General features: G+C 36.2%; 2 protein-coding genes across 7 annotated transcripts in view; both read right to left on the minus strand.

The window, feature by feature from the left end:
- LOC306855257 (pyrroline-5-carboxylate reductase 1, mitochondrial-like) overlaps positions 1 to 19,219 on the minus strand; it is a 251,100-nt gene that overhangs the window by 95,280 nt on the left and 136,601 nt on the right. The gene's annotated exons all lie outside the window — the stretch shown is intronic.
- The window catches only part of LOC306855269 (transmembrane channel-like protein 6), a 28,859-nt gene that overhangs the window by 7,825 nt on the left and 1,815 nt on the right, over positions 1 to 19,219 (minus strand). For 2 of the 6 annotated variants that reach the window (XM_079393828.1, XM_079393827.1), the window contains exons 2-14: positions 16,076 to 16,246; positions 12,661 to 12,779; positions 12,442 to 12,579; positions 11,958 to 12,119; positions 11,601 to 11,709; positions 11,061 to 11,145; positions 8,086 to 8,349; positions 7,007 to 7,179; positions 4,844 to 4,988; positions 2,731 to 2,886; positions 1,628 to 1,806; positions 862 to 952; positions 691 to 788 (exon numbers count right to left, since the gene is read on the minus strand). In XM_079393828.1, the coding sequence (XP_079249954.1) occupies positions 691 to 788; positions 862 to 952; positions 1,628 to 1,806; positions 2,731 to 2,886; positions 4,844 to 4,988; positions 7,007 to 7,179; positions 8,086 to 8,349; positions 11,061 to 11,145; positions 11,601 to 11,709; positions 11,958 to 12,119; positions 12,442 to 12,579; positions 12,661 to 12,779; positions 16,076 to 16,122 (1,766 nt within the window). In that variant the 5' untranslated portion in view covers positions 16,123 to 16,246. Of the gene's footprint in view, positions 1 to 690; positions 789 to 861; positions 953 to 1,627; positions 1,807 to 2,730; positions 2,887 to 4,843; positions 4,989 to 7,006; positions 7,180 to 8,085; positions 8,350 to 11,060; positions 11,146 to 11,600; positions 11,710 to 11,957; positions 12,120 to 12,441; positions 12,580 to 12,660; positions 12,814 to 16,075; positions 16,247 to 19,219 lie in introns of all 6 variants that reach the window. The other 4 variants (XM_079393830.1, XM_079393829.1, XM_079393831.1 and 1 more) reach the window with 4 other exon arrangements.

The following is a 19,219-nucleotide window of genomic DNA, read 5'->3' on the forward strand; positions in this document are numbered from 1 at the left end:
TATATATATATATATATATATATATATATATATATATATATATAATAAAAAGCAGATTTATTTTTGTAAATTAAGTTATAATTTAAAATATGAATGCAATCATTAAAAAAATGAAAACTTAAATTATTTTAAAAATGTAAGCAAAACAATTTAAAAATATACAATGAAATTTAAACATTTAAAAAATAATGTTTTTTAAATAAAACATTTAAAAATGTTTAAACATTTAAAACATGTTTTAAAACATTTAAAACATTTAAACATTTAAAAAATAAAATGTTGATGAAATGTAAGAATGATAACACTTTACAATGAGGTTCATTAGTTAACAACATTACTTAACATGATCTAAGATTAAACAATACTTCTACAGCATTTATTAATCTTAGTTAATGTTAATTTCAGCATTTAAAATTAAAATCACATGTTGTGTTTGTTAACATTAGTTAATGCACTGTGAACTAACAATGAACGACTGTATTTTTATTAACTAATATTAACAAAGATGAATAAATACTGTAATAAATGTGTTGATCTTTGTTCGTTCATGTTAGTTAATACATTAATTGATGTTAACAAATGACAACTTATTGTAAAGTTTTACCGTAAGAATGAATGAATGTAAAAATTCTACATGGCAAGTATGCCATTAATGACAACAATGAGCTCCTGGGAATCATTTCTGCTCACCTCCACAGAAACTCTCCGAAGAAGGTGTCCAGCAGCATGAAGATGAAGTCCATCAGGAGGAAACGGTACAGCTCCTGCCCAACGAAACTCTCCCAGCACTGAGCACAGAAACACAAGCATCAGAGATCCTGAGATACAGACACAGCGCTGCAAACACACGACGAGACTCACCTCTAAACCCAGACTGTGAGGATCCGACGCCACGCGGCCCAGCCAATAATAGCACAGCACTCCCAACACGCTCACCTTCAGCAGCAGGTTCCTGTGGAATATGATTTCATAAAATAAATATTAGTAAAATGTTAAAATGTCACTTTTTTCCCCCAGTTTTTAAATGGCCAATAAAGACAATGTAAAACACAAGACAATTTAAAAAATATTTAACATTTAGATTTGAAATCAAATTTAGAATAAAAAAAAAATATATATATATATTTTTAAATGAATTAAATTGTAATTTAAAATATTAAATTAGTGCTGTCCAACGATTAATCGTGATTAATGGCATCCAAAATAAAAGTTTTTGTTTACATAATATATGTAGGTGTACTGTGTATATGTATATGTATATATTTCAGAGAAAAAACACGTATACAATCAAAAACTTTTATTTTGGATGTGATTAATCGTTTGACAGCAATATAAAAAATATTTATATCATTGAAAAATATTTTTATTTAAAATGAAAAACAACTAAAAATATATTTTTAATTACTTAAAATGTCAAAGATTAATACAACAATAAATTTAAATTATAAAAATTAAATAAAACTAATTATTTCATAAATGAAACCAAAAACCTTTAACACATTTAAGCCACTTCCTTTGTGACCATTTGATGTTTGGTTCATGAATCAGAACTCTTATTTGATGATTAATTCATTCCTATGGAGAAAATGAAAGGGAAAAATACTTTGAAAGTGGGCGGCCGTTCTACCTGCTGATGGAGACGTAATTGAGCACGCTGGGAGAATCGTACTCCTCCATCCAGGCCACGGCGTTGAAGAATCCGGGCAGGAGCAAGTTAAAGCTGGACACCACGACAGGAACGGCCAACAGACTGGCTTCCTTCAGCAGCGGATTAGACGAGCCGGCGCGAGCGTGGTTACGCAGTTCCTGAGAGAGAGAAGCGGTAGAAACAGCCGAATCAACAAACACTGAGAAATTAAATCAGACTGACTGCTGATTACATGATGTTTATAGAGCAAACACTCCAGAACATTCAACACACTAGACCCGTGTTATTTGACTATCACTGATATACTATATTTTAATATAGATTTTGTTACAATTTAGATTTTTTTTGTGAATGATTAGATTTTATTTTTATGTTATTTTTCTATTTACTGCTTTGATTTTAATTTTATTTAAAGTTTGAGTAATTTTGTTCTGTTTTTGTCATTTTTATTTATTTATTTAATGAAGTCAACATATATCATGGTTATTATAGTTAACTAAAACAAACTAAAATCATAAAAAATCTTTTACTTAACCTACACTAAATAAAATATATAAAAAACATTTCAGCTAGTTGCCAATCTTAAATTGAGCCTTAAAATTAAAGCAGACAATATATAGTGGGTAAAAAGTATTGAACACGTCACCATTTTTCTCAGTAAATATATTTCTAAAAATATATTTCCATTTTATTACACATAATTTCTGAACTTATTTGTTTTGTTTTCTTTGTATGTGTGGATTACTTGGGTTGTTACCGACATCTGGTGAAAATTTCATGTTAACAGCACGTTTACAAATATATTTACTGAGAAAAATTGTGACAACACTTATTTTATCCGTTGTATACTACTTGAACAGCATATGAAAACCTCCTAAATTAACTCCAGACTACTAATATATCTTCCATATAACTTATATAGACTCATATACAGCAACATTCTATTGACTTCAAAGTTCCCTCGTTCTGGCCAAATCTGAGGCAGCTTTCCTGTGTTTGTAAATCAGCTCGCAGCGAAATGCAAAATGTGAGCTTGTCTTTACAGTCTTTCGAATCAATGGATCAAAAAGTGCATGTCGTACCATGTACATGTATTCAGAAAAGTAATACACAGCTAGCACACATGCTAACGTGCTTCCCAAACACATGATCCATGCCAGCATGTGGATGAAGAGTCGGAAAAGCCGCTGGAGAACAGGGAACTTCAGCGTCTGACGGTTCACCTCCGCCACCAGCTCCTGCAAACACAGAGAACAACTGAAGCGTGTGCCATACGTATGCGTATATGTGTGTGTTTCAGACATGGATCTTACGTGTGCGTGTGTGTCATCCATGGATCTTGCGTGTGTGTCATACATGGATCTTACGTGTGCGTCATACATGGATCTTACGTGTGCGTCATACATGGATCTTACGTGTGCGTGTGTGTCATACATGGATCATACGTGTGCGTGTGTCTCATACATGGATCATACGTGTGCGTGTCTCTCATACATGGATCATACGTGTGTGTGTGTGTGTGTGTCTCATACATGGATCATACGTGTGCGTGTGTCTCATACATGGATCATACGTGTGCGTGTGTCTCAAACATGGATCATACGTGTGCGTGTGTCTCAAACATGGATCATACGTGTGCGTGTGTCTCATACATGGATCATACGTGTGCGTGTGTCATACATGGATCATACGTGTGCGTGTGTCATACATGGATCATACGTGTGCGTGTGTCATACATGGATCGTGTGTGTGTGTGTGTGTGTGTGTGTGTGTCATATATGGATCATACGTGTGCGTGTGTGTCATACATGGATCATACGTGTGTGTGTGTGTGTGTGTCATACATGGATCATACGTGTGTGTGTGTATATGTGTCAAATGAATCATACGTGTGTCACATGGATCATACGTGTGTGTATGTGTGTCAAATTAATCATACGTGTGCGGGTGTGTCAGACATGGATCATACGTGTGTGTATGTGTGTCAAATGAATCATGTGTGCGCGTGTGTCAGACATGGATCATACGTGCGTGTATGTGTGTCAAATGAATCATGTGTGTGTGCGTGTGTCATACATGGATAATAAGTGTGCGTGTTTCATACATGGATCATACGTGTGTGTGTATGTGTGTCAAATGAATCATACGTGCGCGTGTGTCAGACATGGATCTTACGTGTGCGTGTGTGTTATACATGGATCATGTGTGTGTGTTATACATGGATCATACGTGTGCGTCATACATGAATCATACGTGTGCGTGTATGTCATACATGGATCATACATGTGTGTGTGTGTGTGTCATACATGGATCATACATGTGCGTCATACATGGATCATACGTGTGCGTGTGTGTCATACGTGTGTGTATGTGTGTCATAAATAAATCATACGTGTGTGTGTTTGTGTCATTCATGGATCATATGTGTGCGTGTGTGTCATACATGGATCATACGTGTGCGTTATACATGGATCATACGTGTGCGTGTGTGTCATACATGGATGACATACATGGATCATACGTGTGCGTGTGTGTCATACATGGATCATACGTGTGCGTGTGTATCATACATGGATCATAAGTGTGTGTATGTGTATCATACATGGATCATACGTGTGTGTGTGTGTCATAAATGGATCATACGTGTGCGTGTGTATCATACATGGATCATAAGTGTGTGTATGTGTATCATACATGGATCATAAGTGTGTGTATGTGTATCATACATGGATCATAAGTGTGTGTATGTGTATCATACATGGATTATACGTGTGTGTGTGTGTGTGTATGTATGCGTGTCATGAATGGATCATACGTGTGCGTGTGTATCATACATGCATCATACGTGTGCGTCATACATGGATAATACGTGTGCGTGTGTGTCATAAATGGATCATACGTGTGCGTGTGTATCATACATGGATCATAAGTGAGTGTATGTGTATCATACATGGATCATAACGTGTGCGTGTGTCATACATGAATCATACGTGTGTGTCATACATGGATCATACGTGTGCGTTTGTGTATGACGTGTGTGCCATACATGGATCTTATGTGTGCATGTGTCAAACAAGGATCTTACGTGTCCGTGTGTGTGTCATACATGGATCACATGTGTGTGTGTGTGTGTGTGTGTCAGACATGGATCATACGTGTACATGCGAGTCATATATGGATCATATGTGTGCTGACCTTCAGCTGTGTGCCGATGTTTGCCCGCTGCAGTTTCACTGAGCTCTTCTTGATGACTTTAAAGTCCCACGAGCTGAAGACCTTTATGGCCAACAGGCCTTTAGATTTATCAATGTGGAAACTCTGACCGAACGACTTCGACATGCTGGAAAACAGAAACACAGAGGATCAGTGCAGCTCATCTGGACGGCAGGTCAAGACCATTATACCAGGGTTATTATAGTTAACTAAAACTGAAATTAAACCATAAAAAAAAAATCACTTTATAAAAAAATTAAATAAATTTTAACTGAAATAAAATGTAAGAAAAAAACTAAAAAAAAAAAAACCAACTTATAAGCAAGTCGTTCTCCTTTAGTTTAGCTTGATGTATTGAAATGACTGAAACGGAAATAAAAATGAATTTGAAAAAATATATAGGATATACTAAAAAAGACAACAGAATTATAAAAAATTAATTAATATTAAACCATAAAATGTAATTATAATAAAAATAAGGATAAACATTAAATTAAAGAAAAAAAATGTAATTGAATAAAAATTTAATTAAATTAATCTGAAACCAGAATATATAAAAATAAAAACTAATTATAATATAACTAATAAAATATAAAAGTGCAGAGAGCAATATTATGCATTTTGCCGCCGCCTTCTGCACCGCCGTTGCTAAGCAACGGGGTAAACAGCTGCTGGATTGATGACGCAAACGAACAAATAAAATAAAATAATATGAACACCGTCCAGCGGGGGCAGGGGGAGCAATCGAACTTGGGTTCGGACCAGGCAAATCGAACCAAGTGTGAAAGCACTTGATGATGATCCTGACTCGCCGTCTCCTCATTGGATGCGCCTTTAGAGTTTTTCAGAAGCGCTCCTGCTCAAAACCAAAACTGCTTGTTTTTCCTTTATTTTATGTTTTGTTGATATTTTGAGTGCACAAATAAAACAGACCCTTTACAGTTCCGAACAATGTAGCCTCCTCTTACCTTTATGAGCGAAATTGACACATATTTTGAAATGTTTCCAATGCAAGTGATGGCTCTGGCGTGTCCATGTCCTGTAAAGCACCCTTCAGCTTCCACTCTCCACACAAACGACTGGATATGCGTCAGTGCACATTTATCTAGGTTAAGCATTTAAACTGACATTGTGGAGCTGTTTTATAACTATAGATTTAATTTTAGATAAGTCGTGATTATTTGAGGCTAAATTTATCAAACATAGGCTATGATTAACTCACTGTCTGCCGCTGGCTGCTTGGCCGTTACTTTAAAAAACAAAAACTTACATTTAACGAATACAAAAATGCTCTAAACATTTTTTCTAAATTAACTTAATAAAATAACGAAACGAAATACAATCACTTTGCCATTTCATACAAAACTGAAGTATTTTAATAGCTGAAACAGTAGTATAAGCTGGTTTGGGAGAAGGGTAAAAAACTCGGGTCGGATGGGCTTGGGCCGGTAATTCTGATAAGCTGTCGGACATGGGCCGGGCTAGGGCCTGAATGGGCCAGGGCCTAAATTTTTGGCCTGTGCAGGGCTCTAAACTTAACTCCAGAAGTTTAATTTCACAGTAACAAAGTAGGGGTGGTGATGGTGCAGTGGATAAGACACATGCCTTTGGTGTGGGAGACCCGGGTTCGAATCCACTGTGAGACACCAATGTGTCCCTGAGCAAGACACTTAACCCCTAGTTGCTCCAGAGGCGTGCGACCTCTGACATATATAGCAATTGTAAGTCGCTTTGGATAAAAGCGTCAGCTAAATGAATAAATGCAAATGTAAATATACCGTCATATCGCCCAGCCCTAATCTCAATGATAATAAAATAACACTGAAGATTACTGTATTACTATAAGTACATCTTTAAAGCACAATCTGCTTTTACTGTCATTCAGAATTGCTACATTTACATTTATGCATCTGGCAGAGGCTTTTATTCAAAGTGACTTGTACTGCACTTAAGATGTGCATTTATTTAGTTCATGCATTTCCTGAGAATCAAACTATACAAAAAAATACTATAAACCTAAAAAAACAAGTTAGGTTTAACTCAAGACTGTTTAACTATGTTTATATTAAAATATGTGTGCAGCACGAATCATATACAATCACAAGTGATGGACATGCGTAAACAATGCTTTCAAGAGAGCCTCACCTGTAGACGAGGATGATGCAGGTGATGAAGAAGGCGATGCCGATGGTGAAGAAGTAAACGAGAGGCATGTTATAGGACAGTCCAGAAGTATAGGACGTCCCGTTCCTGCTGCCCGTATGTAGCATTTTATTACTATAATATCCGTAATACAGCACAGAGTGTGAGAAATAACCCTGAGAGAGTGAGAGAGAATCATCTGTGAGAGAGTGAAGCATCTCGCTTACAGCATCAAACTGTTGTGTTTCCAAGTCAAGTTGAACCTACAGTCTAAACGTTTGTTGAGCAGTAAATCAGTATATTAGAATGATTTCTGAAGATCATGTGACACTGAAGACTGGAGTAATGATGCTGAAAATACAGCTGCAGATCACAGAAATAAATTATATTTGAACACATATTCACATAGAAAACAGTACTTTAAATTGTAATAATATTTCACCGTTTTTACTGTATTTGTGATCAAATAAATGCAGCCTTGCTGAGCAGAAAAACTGAAAAACAATCTTATTCCAAACTTAACTGCTAGTTTATGTTCCAAAGTTAAAGAGTCACATCTGTGAATCTCAGTGAGTGGTTCACTTGTTTTTTTGCCCTCGATAAGCACAAAATCACTTTCACAGACTTTTACATTAACTGTTCCCTCCCGGTGGAATGACCTGCCCAACTCAATCTGAGAAATGGCTAAACACATCTCTTCCATTTTCATTTGACCCTCTAACTCTAGCACTCTCTATACTAATTCTATTTTATCCGTTTGTTTTTTTTAAATTAAAAAACACTTGACCCTCTAACACTTGCATTCTCTATCCTTTTTTGATTCTTTTGACTTGTTTTATTTTTATATATTAAAAAAAGACACTCTAACACTAGCGTTCCCTATTCCTGTTTTCTTTTTATTTATTATATTTAAAAAAAACCATGTGTACTGCGTTAGGCTAACTGAGACCTGTCATAGCACTTGCATGTTGTTGCTCTTTTGTTGATTTTGATTGCTTCTCATTTGTGAGTCTCTTTGGATAAAAGCGTCTGCTAAATGCCTAAATGTAAATATGTAATTGTGTGTTTATTAATGCACTTACGGCGCCCGTGAGCACCTCCAGGCCCCATGTGCTCCTGACGGTGATGTTCTGGTCCTGGTCCGGATGCACGATGGCCTGAGGGACCACTAACAGCAAACCCGTGACCAGGAACAGGAAGACATTGAAGAAGAGGAGTGTTCTGAGGAAGATGAAATACGAGAGGACGCCCGTCCCGAAGCGGCCGCTGACACACTTCAGAGCTGTTTGCCACAACTGCAGCGAGGACAGGAACGACAGCCAGCCGTACCAGCCGTGCCTCAGCGCCTGACAGACAATACACCACAGCATCATTAACCTGATCACAAACCACTGAGAGACTACAAACACACCACAGCCTAGGGCTGTGACGGTATGGGATTTTTTCTTACCGCGGTGAAGCAGCAACAAATGACGCGGTTTATCGCATCCCCCAACAACCCCCCCCACCCCCGCGGAAATCTCCAATGACTTTTGATCAAGAACGCATGCAGCTTGTAAATGAACATGGAAATGAATAATAATAAAGTAGTCTTCGTTATTATTAAAACAGCAAATTATATTAACAATTAACATAAAATAATATTTATTTATTCTTTTCAGTGTCTTTTGAGTTTAACAGGAATTATGTAACGGTCTTTGTCATCTTTTGTAACCCATTCTTTGTACAATAAATTATTGAAAGAATAACAACCTGAGAATTCTGCAAAAAAGAACAAGCCGAGCTCAACATGCCCAGCATTGCTTAGTAAAGTAAAGTAAAGTAAAGTAAAAAAAGTTCAGGTGAGTTTACTATTTCTTTAGACATTGTTTTTCGGGTAACAGTCTGTGGATATAAATGCACTCGTCCAAACACAACTTGTTAAAACTTTGAATAAATCATCGTTTGAAACAGCAAATTATCAATAATATTATTTAACCAATAATTAGGCTACATTTATAACAACAACCTTTTTTAAAGTGCAACATAAAAGAGGCTTTTTTCTGATTTGTTTTTTTAAAGTGCAACACAAAAAGAGAACATCAGGCTAGACTATAGTCTGTCCAAGGTTATATTCCGCATCCGCACCCACCCGCTCCCACTATATACCTATTCACTTTTTGTTCAGCCGCTGCCCGCTTAGAATAATTTTCTTCCTGACCCGACCGTTCCCACTAAATTAGATCTCGTTTCCAGAATCTCACATTTAAATTTCTGCTACTGAAAGAGAGAGAGATAACAAATAAAAATGTAGTCTGCACAAAAATTGTATTTATTTTTTTTCGTCTTGTCCAGAATCAAATTAAGAGAAGGATCAAAATATTTTGTACAACAATAGGTTGTACAAAAATTGTAGCCCATTTGTTATTTTTATTCGTCTTGTCAAAATACAAAATTTATTTAACATTTTGCTGTCAACACAATAGGAGAAGTGTACGAAAAATACGACATCTGTCATTTAAAATAAGCAAAATATGAACAAAACCGTTGGCTTATAGCCATTCCGAAATGAAATCACTTTTTAACCAAACAATTTAACATCTCTGAGAAGAATGTCCCGAGTCAGACTTGCCTGACGTGGGTTTCTTATAGAGCTGGGTAAAAACCAATCGATTCTCATTTTTACAGAGCGATATCTTGTTTTCAGGTAATGGACAGAATGTTGAAGGGCACCTCCCATCCAATATATCGCAATAAGCATTGTGCTTTGGTACGTTTAATATGAAACAAAGTCTCAGATTTCAAATTCTGTCCACTGTATTGTAGTATTTAAACAATAAATGCTGTTGTGGCGCTGTTTAATGTGGAGTTACAGATTGCTGTAGTGCCTCAGTTCAACAGACGCAGCAACGCGAGGCGCTCGTGACCTGATCATCTCCTCCGCTTTAATACTAGTTATAGCACAAAATAAACATGAACAAACATCCGAAGGCAAGTTAAAAGAAAGAGTACAACTTTACAATCCGTATCCTGTCTCATGTAATCACTCAATCAGTGTTTCAGCCACGCAAAGACGTCAATATAACGTCTTGTAAACAATGTCACGTAACGTCATATTTACCTCAGAAAAACATATTCAGTGACCATAAACACATTAGTCAGAAAAATCAACTCTAGAGAGGGGAATTTTGCTAAACATATGCACCATATAACATATTCATGATAAATGTTACTGTTCTTCAATGTTTAATTTATGTTTGAATAAATCTAAAAAGTTATGACAGTCACCACCATTATGTTTATATTTCAAAAAGATTTACTGAAGTAGAACTATTATTATGTAAATGTAACTTTATTATTTTAAAAACTTCATGGTGTAATTTTAACAAATCAGTCCATTTTAGCCTTCAATATTATAGTAATGTAGTACCAACTGAATCTCATGTATATTTTACAGCATTAGTTGAGAAAAAACTTTTCCTTGAGAAATTCCATGTTCTATGAAGATATTTTGTAAATTTCCTACCGTAAATATATCAAAACTTAATTTTTGATTAGTAATATGCATTGCTAAGTGCTTCATTTGGACAACTTTAAAGGCGAGTATTTTTTTTAATGTTTAACACTAACAGTTTATTTTTATCCATTTTTACTGTGACATTTTGCAGCACGTCTCACTTTAATGCAAATGTTCAGCTGATGCCAATAAAGCCATACTGAAACTGGACTGAATGTCAGAGAGCTTGCATATCATCTTCCATACTAAAGTACATCTGACACAGAGTGTAAATATAAACCATTCAAAACAAACAGCATGCATGATTAACCTCTGACACACTCCACTACACGCCTGTGATACAACACCATAAAACTACCGTTAATACCCTGATACACACACTAAAACACACACACACACACACACACACACAAAAATAGTATTTAAAAAAAGTAGCAACTTTGTTGTCATTATGAAATAAAATAAAAAAAACTTATTTCAGCTAGCTGCCAAGGCAACATTTCTTATTTTAATTTAGTTTAAGCTGAAGTACTAAATCAGCTAAGCATGTTTTAGACTCACAATGATGATGTAATACTTGAGCTGACTGCAGCAGGGAATCTGATTCTGAGACACAGAGTGTTCGGCTTTATTCAACACCAACATCCTGAAAAACACAATATCAGAAGAAAATCAGGAACTCAGAAAACACAAATGTTTCTACGTGAATCTGTTTCTTTTTCTGTTTACAGTGAGGGAAATCCAATTGGAGCAAACATACAAAACAAAACAATGCCTTTTGCACGATTTATTACAACAAAACTCTTTACCTGCATACTGTCATAAAACCAGCAGCCAGTAAGTGATTCAATGATTCATGTCATTTTAACAATTCATTAAAAAAAGAATCAACTCACATCAGTTGAACTGCACCACTCATGTCTATTTATTGTCTTTGCATTATTTTGTACATTAAAAATACTATTGTACATTTTGTGTTGCATCACATTCTATTCAGACTCTAAACTAAATATAATTTGTTTTGCTGTATATTCAGTAGCGCTGCAGGACATGTGGAATAGACACAATAGCAGGTGTGGCAGTGTTTATTAGTGTATTTACCGGAGCTCTTTCTTCTCTGCGAGACTCAGCGGCATCGCTCTCAACATACGCACGCGATCATTGGCTGACAGATTCTGCAGATTATTGACCAAACGCTCCCTCTTATTCTCTACAAACACACAGAGTCATCACATCAGAGCAGCACGGCATAGTTTAAGCAGTCATGAGTAGCATAGGTATATTTGTAGCAATAGCCAACAATACATTGTATGGCTCAAAATTATACATTTTTCTTTTATGCCAAAAATCATTAGGATATTAAGATCATGTTCCATGAAGATATTTAGTACATGTGCTACCATAAATATATCAAAACTTCATTTTTGATTAGTAATATGCATTGCTAAGAACTTTCACCTTCTTCCTCAAAGCCTGCTCCGTCCGACTCCACACGGTACCCGCGGATGCTGGGCCGTGCGGATCGAGGGAAGTGCTGGATGGAGGGTCTGCTCTGCCTGCGTCTGCGCAGCTGCATGGTGCGGTTGCAGTACTGAGAGATGATCGCGCCACGACTGCGACCTAATCAAAGAGATTAAACTGAGATCATCTGGAGACATCAGCGAGCCATCAAGAGGAAGAGACACAAGCTGTACAGGAAACCTGATTTTAATCATAACAACTAAAAATGAAGTTATTACTTATTTTCTTACTATTTTCCAGAGTGTATGAGTGCATCATGAACTGGAATTTCAAACGGTGTATTTTTGTTGCTTAGATGCTTTGAAAGCAGCATTGCAAAATAATCAAATAAATCTAGAAGAACTCCAGCCATTGATGACAGACATCTGTGATCCACCGGATCAAGAGCGACACTGAAAAAGTGAATCAAACACACACTGACCGATGGTGCGGCTGGGCATGGAGGACAGGACTTTGAGCGTGTCAGATGACCAGCGTTCTCCAATCAGATGATCTGTCTGCTGCGGCGCATCGCTGTCTGACCGCTGGTACACCGGAGCCTCCAGATACTCGACGTCATCTGAAACACAAACAGCTCTGTCAGATTCCTGTCTGATGTCACTTCCTGTCTTGACCAGAAAGAGCTGCGGTGTGATCTGACCTCTGCTCTCCTCCTTCAGGTCAAACAGGGTCATCTCTATGACATCATGAAGGTCGTGACTCTGTTCCTGGATCAGCTGACTGAATGAATCATGAACCCCATCCTCATCTGCTGGACTCCTGATGCACAAAGATCACAGAATGCTCACCCAGGCTGCATTTACGTGATCAAAAATACAGTAAACAAATGTGAAATATTATTGTAATTTAAAATAGTTTTCTTTTTTTATCAGGAGTGCAAAACATACAACATACGGTGAATACAAAACACAAAAACAGCAATAGATTAACAATGCAAAACTGTGACATTTCATTCACTGACGCTCTTCCATCAGCAGCGCTAAACCCAGAAGCGCAATTTACTACTTGCTACTTATTTGCTGGCAACCCGCCAAAATAAAAGCTATCTGATTTTACGTTTGAAAATGAAGAAAATTTAAATTCAAATAATAATAATAAAAATGATAAAAATATTATAATTTTATTTAAGCTTACTATAAAATAATTGTATTTGTAATACTCCTTTTATTTTAAAATAAAATAGTATTATCACACTTGATTATTTAGTTTTTTTTTTTTTTTTTTTTTACTAAATAAAGTGCAATAATATTATCATCACTATTATTAATAAAAAAAAAATATTTATTTAATTATTAAATTTATGGGTCACACTACATGCCGTGGCCCGTGTGAGGACCAAACCAAATCTCCAGGTTCTCATATGAGAACTAGGCTGAAACACTTATGTGCACCCCTGCTATGAAGAGTCTTGTACTGTATGAGCTGAAGGTTGGCGTTTTTAGTCATGGAATAAATATTTTTACAGATTTGAGTCCAGAAATCGGTATTAGGAACAATAGAAAGGTCTTCTTCCCATTTGATTGTTGGTAAAGTTATGGTTTTATTTGAATTGGTTATAAGTTTGTATATTTTGGAAAGTAATTTCTTTCGTGGAGGATATATTAACTAAATCTGCTACTGCGGAAGGAAGGTGAGGATGGATGGTTCTGGTGTTGATTTTAGATGAAACAGCTGATCTGAGTTGTAAATAATTCAAGAATTGATTGCTCCCGATACCGTACTCCTGGACTAAGTAGGAAAATGAAACCAGGTTGTTAGACTGAAAAATGTGATTAATGCCCTTTTCTGCCCATTTATGGAAATTGAGAGTTTTTTTGTTGCTTGTGAAGTCATGGTCGTTCCAGTTGTAGCCGTGGTGGTTTATTTTTCCAGTAGAATCGGGTGATGATGGAGTCTAAAGATTTGACCCAAGTGAGAGTAGGTTGGGTTGGGATCATTGAGAATAAGTAGTTTATTTTGATTTGAGCTATTCTGCCCTGGATGGAAAGTGGTAAATTGAGCCAGCGGTGAAGGTCGTCTTCTAATGTTTTCAGTAAAGGAGTGAAGTTGAGCCCAGTCAGCTCTGACAGCCTGGACAACCTTAACGCCTAAATAAGTGATGTGACCTGTGCATAGAGGAATGGGTGATATCTGGGCGGCCATATCCCATTTGGTTTGATGTAGTGGAAGAATTGAGGATTTATTCCAATTTATTGCATAATCTGAGATGGTAGAGTGTGAATCAATGGTTTTAGATATTTCTTGCAGAGATGATTGAGGATTTTGCAAAAGGAGTAAAATGTCATCAGCATATAAACTAATCTTATGTTGTGCTTGGGGTGTGTGGATTCCTCTGATGAGTGGGTTCTGGCGGACGGCTGCTGCTAAGGGTTCAATGAAGATGGCGAATAAAGAAGGAGAGAGTGGGCATCCTTGCCTGGTCCCCCTGTGCAGTGTGAAGCTTTGTGATGTTAGTCCATTGGTGGTGACTGTGGCAGAAGGTATTGTGTATAAAATCTTGATCCAATGAATAAATGACTCCCCAAATACAAATTTTTGTAATGTGGTGAATAAAACGTTCCTCTGTCGACAGCTTTTTCTGCATCTAAAGTGACTATAATGGTGTTTTCCTGTTGTAGTGATGAATAATGGATGAAATCGTATAGTCTGTGTGTGTTGTTGGATGCCTGCCTACCTTTGATGAAACCGGTCTGGTCTGGGTGGATTATAAATGGGATAATTTTTTCAATTCTATGTGCAAGAACTTTACTGATGATTTTGATGTCTACGTTGATGAGAGATACAGGACGGTAGTTTGACGGAAAGGTTGGCTCTTTATTAGGTTTGGGGATGAGTGAAATAGTGGCTGTGTTCATGTGCACTGGTAATCTTCTTTTATTTCTGTTATTGCTCTAATGAATAATGGAGATAAAATGGACCAGAAGTGTTTATAGAACTCAGCAGGGAAGCCATCGGGTCCTGGTGCTTTATTATTAGGCATTTGGCTCAGGGCGATAAGAAGTTCTTTTTCTGTGATTGATTTGTCCAGTACGCTGATTTGTTCTGTGTTAAGTTTTGGGAGTTGAATATTATTGAAGAAAAAAAAAATAGCTGTTTTCTATGTGAATATGTGTTAAACTGTAATTTATTTCTGTGTTCAAAGCTGTATTTTCAGCATCATTACTCCAGTCTTCAGAGTCACATGATCTTCAGAAATCATACTAATATACTGATTTACTGCTCAAGAAACATTATTATTATTATTATTATTATTATGCTGAAAACAGTTGTGCTGCACAATATTTTTGCGGAAACAGTCATATTTTATTTTCAGGATTCTTTGATGAACAGAGAGTTCAAAAGAACAGCATTCATTTGAAATCAAAATACTTGTTACAATTTACTTGAAGCTTTTATGTACAATGCATTATAAAGCTATTCATAACACACATTGTAATGCATTATATCTTTTCATAATTGTAACCAAATTTAAAATGCATTCTAATATTTTCAGATTCCTTGTTGACTGCCATGTGTTTTACTCTACATTTAGTTATTTAGCCCTCGCTTTTATCCAAAGTACATTACAAAGTTTTAATGCTTTATACATTTAAAAAGTGTAACAATGGATAGATAAGTATTATAATGTATTACAGCGGTTATGATTACTCATAAGATCGTACAATGAATTGCATTATGAGGCAGAATTAAAATATTTTTATAATGCATTATATATAAAGGCTTTAAGTGAAGTGTTTCTGAAATCTTTTAAATGTCTTTAATGCGACTTTTGATAAAGTTAATGCGTCCTTGATGAATAAAAGCATTAATTTCAGGGGGGAGCGGACTTACTGACCACAAACATTTGAACAGTAGAGTATATTAATTTTTAATCAGCTAAAACAGAAATCTATCCATAAACAATGTGCTGCTTGAAGCAACAAAAAGGATGTTTATGATGACTCAGTAATGACATGAACGGTATTACACACACCCCCCCACATACACAGAGCAAACACAACCAGAACACACAGGAAGTGCAGATGAAGAAATAAAAACAGTAAAGAGTTACTTACTCGAAATCAGTGACCAGATCAGAGTCAAAACTGACCCTGCCGGCCATGATTTGGTGCTGCGCTCACAGACGCTCGCGAGGAAACTCCGGCCCGATCCTCGTCATCCTGCGGCTAAACTCCACAGACAGAAGGAATGTCAGGGATCCGAGCTCTTATCGTGTTCAAACCTGTCTGAGATCACAGACACACACGCTTTATGGAGATCTGAAGGTGTGTCAGAGTCACAAGAGGAAGAAACAACACTTTATCAGCCCTGACAACACAACCAGAGATCCCTGTATTAAAACCTTCATTTTGATACTTCTTTCTGCTGAAGGAAATACTGAACACTTTCAGAAAATACTGACAAAATCTCAAGTTTGAGCCAGGGGAGTTCGACTGATTTGACACGGAATGACCCAAATCTGTGTTGGATCAGGAAATTAGACACATTTACATGCAAGAGAGAGCTTTTATTATTTGCTGGTTTATTACAGAGTCAGTTTGCCTTAAAGCTGGCAGAGATTCACTTCAGAACAGCTACAGACCGGACTGAATAAAATTAAAAACATATATGCGTCGGCAACTTTAATCATGATTTTAATGCAAACCATCTGATCCATGAACACTATATAGCAAAACCAGCTGCTGGCCCTTTAAAACTGCACATAAACACACACACACACACACACACACAGAATACATTAACAAAGAGACTTTATCAAAGACACCAATCACACTCATGAGAACAGACAGAGAATGATTGAAAATGCTTTATTTCACAATAAAAACACTTGTGTAATGATTTACAAACAAATACTGTAAACACTGAACTCATGAAGAAAACGGGAAGCAGAGTGAGTGTGTGTGTGTGTGTGTGTGTGCGTACGATGGGTGGAGGTGTGTTTTCCTGGCACTGACATCACTGTGGTCACAAGACATTTCAAAAGCTTTCCATTAAACATCTTAAACCATCAATCACACACACACACACACACACACACACACACACACACACACAGATTCTTCATCTCAATCATCTGTGTAAACACTTTATCAACCACAAACTCCTGCAACCACGCTTCATCAGAATCTGCTGATAACTTTCTATTCTTTCTGTTTTTAAACTCCAGTTCAATTCAGTTTCATTATTGATTAACTTCGTAACACTGCCACTTTTATTGTGCAGCATTAAACACACACACCTCAGTCTCATCTTTAAGATGTCTTTTAGCTCTCTGAGCTCATCTTTATGCTCGTGTCCGCCTGATAGTTCACCGAAACACACTTTTCGCAGATGTAAACATTTAAAGTTTTACATGCTTTACCTTCTAGGAAAACTGACTATAATGACGACAACATCATCAGATGTGTGTACTAATCACATAAGACTGTTACTCACTTCCATCAACTCCTTTCACAGACTGTGATGATGATGCATTTCTGCAGTTAACATAATAAATATAGTAAGGTTTTTATATTTACATTTTTTTTTAAAGTACACATTACATTATTTGAATTAAACTTTTAGTAATTTTAGGTATATTAGGTCTATTTAGGTTAAATTTATTTTTATATCAGTTTAATTTTTTATTTATAGTAGTTTCACCTAATCATATTTTATTTTATTTCATCTTTATTTCATGTAACAAAAATGTTTTAATAATTTTATTTTTAGTTAACAATAATAACTAAAACAATTTTTCAGGATTCCATCATAATTATTCAATTAAATTTTAGTCATCAATAATGCATGTCTAATTAGTTTAAATAATGAACCTTTTAAACAAATGAACATCATTTTATTAAATTTTTAACAATATTTACACTTTTTGGGCCTCATGGAATCTACTTCATTTTCCCCCAAAATTCTATTTTTTCCCCATTTAAATGTTTCTGGGTTCCGTTTTAATAGTTTAATTCAATTTTTATTTAATAATCAAAAATCTTTTAACAATTAAAAAAAAAATAATAATAATCTTGTATTTTATTTATTTTTTTACAATAATAGAGCCCTATGAAATGTTGTTTCTTCTAATTTTTCCTGGATTTATGATTTAATATGCATTTATCATCAAAAATGGTGGTCATCAAATGACAGCATAAAACTAGCTATTTAATAAATCTTTAAAATTGTAATCAAATCCTTATACAGCAAATTCTCTTCTGTGTTTCTGTTTGTGTTCCGCATTGCTGAAACCATAGGGACCTAGATACATGTAAACTACACATATAGTCCTCATACAGCAATCCATGACTGGAAAAAGCCCTTTCTCTCATGAGTTTTAGGACCACAAACTGACCAGCGATGGGTTACGGTTATAGTTAACCCAGCCTATTAAATATGACCAGCTCAAAACTCCACAACACAGAAAACTAAACGGCTCTATTCTGACCCACACCACATCTGATGCACACTACTCATCCAGATGAAGATCACAGCTTTGATTCTGAATACAAGTCGCTAAACTATCAGCCAAATACATGAATGTAAATGCAAGACAGCTGTTGAATTGTGTGTTTTTGACATCCTGAATATGAGTGTGGGGGTGTTGTGAAGGGATACGACCCTCTAGGGGACTAAAACACAATTTGAAACACGTCCAAGGGAGGGGGTTTATATAAGATGCGGTCATTGTGTGAGAACAGCAAAGAAAAGTGCTGAACTAGAAACAGAGCTCAGATTACATTGGCACATCTGGAACTAGAGCAAAAGTGAAGAACCAGCCGATCCTGTACGGTCATGTTAGAGCGAAACATCTCAACTCTTTTCTCTGAGAGTTTTGTCCAGTTCATAGCCATCTGGAAAACATAGCGGCTGAAAGAGCAGAACCGAAATCTCCAGAAATACTCAGAGAATCAGAGACACAACAGGCTCGTTCTGTTTCGTGTCCCAGTGCATGACAAATGACATAATATCTGCCAGAATTCACTCAAAATACAACACAATCGCACCCTTTCACATTTCAGATGAATTGCATTCTGATGTCATTCTCATAAATATCAGATTCTCATTCAAATTCATGACAAGTACAACTGAACTGCTGTTTCTGAGCTCCCTACACATCACGTCTGTGCATCATACATTGCTCTGATCACCCGAGATTGTTCTGGTGTGGACGAAGTCTGCTACACAAACACCAGGATTTGAGACACAGCCAATGC

The sequence above is a fragment of the Barbus barbus genome (assembly GCF_936440315.1).
Source record: "Barbus barbus genome assembly, chromosome: 35".
Lineage (NCBI taxonomy): Eukaryota > Metazoa > Chordata > Actinopteri > Cypriniformes > Cyprinidae > Barbus > Barbus barbus.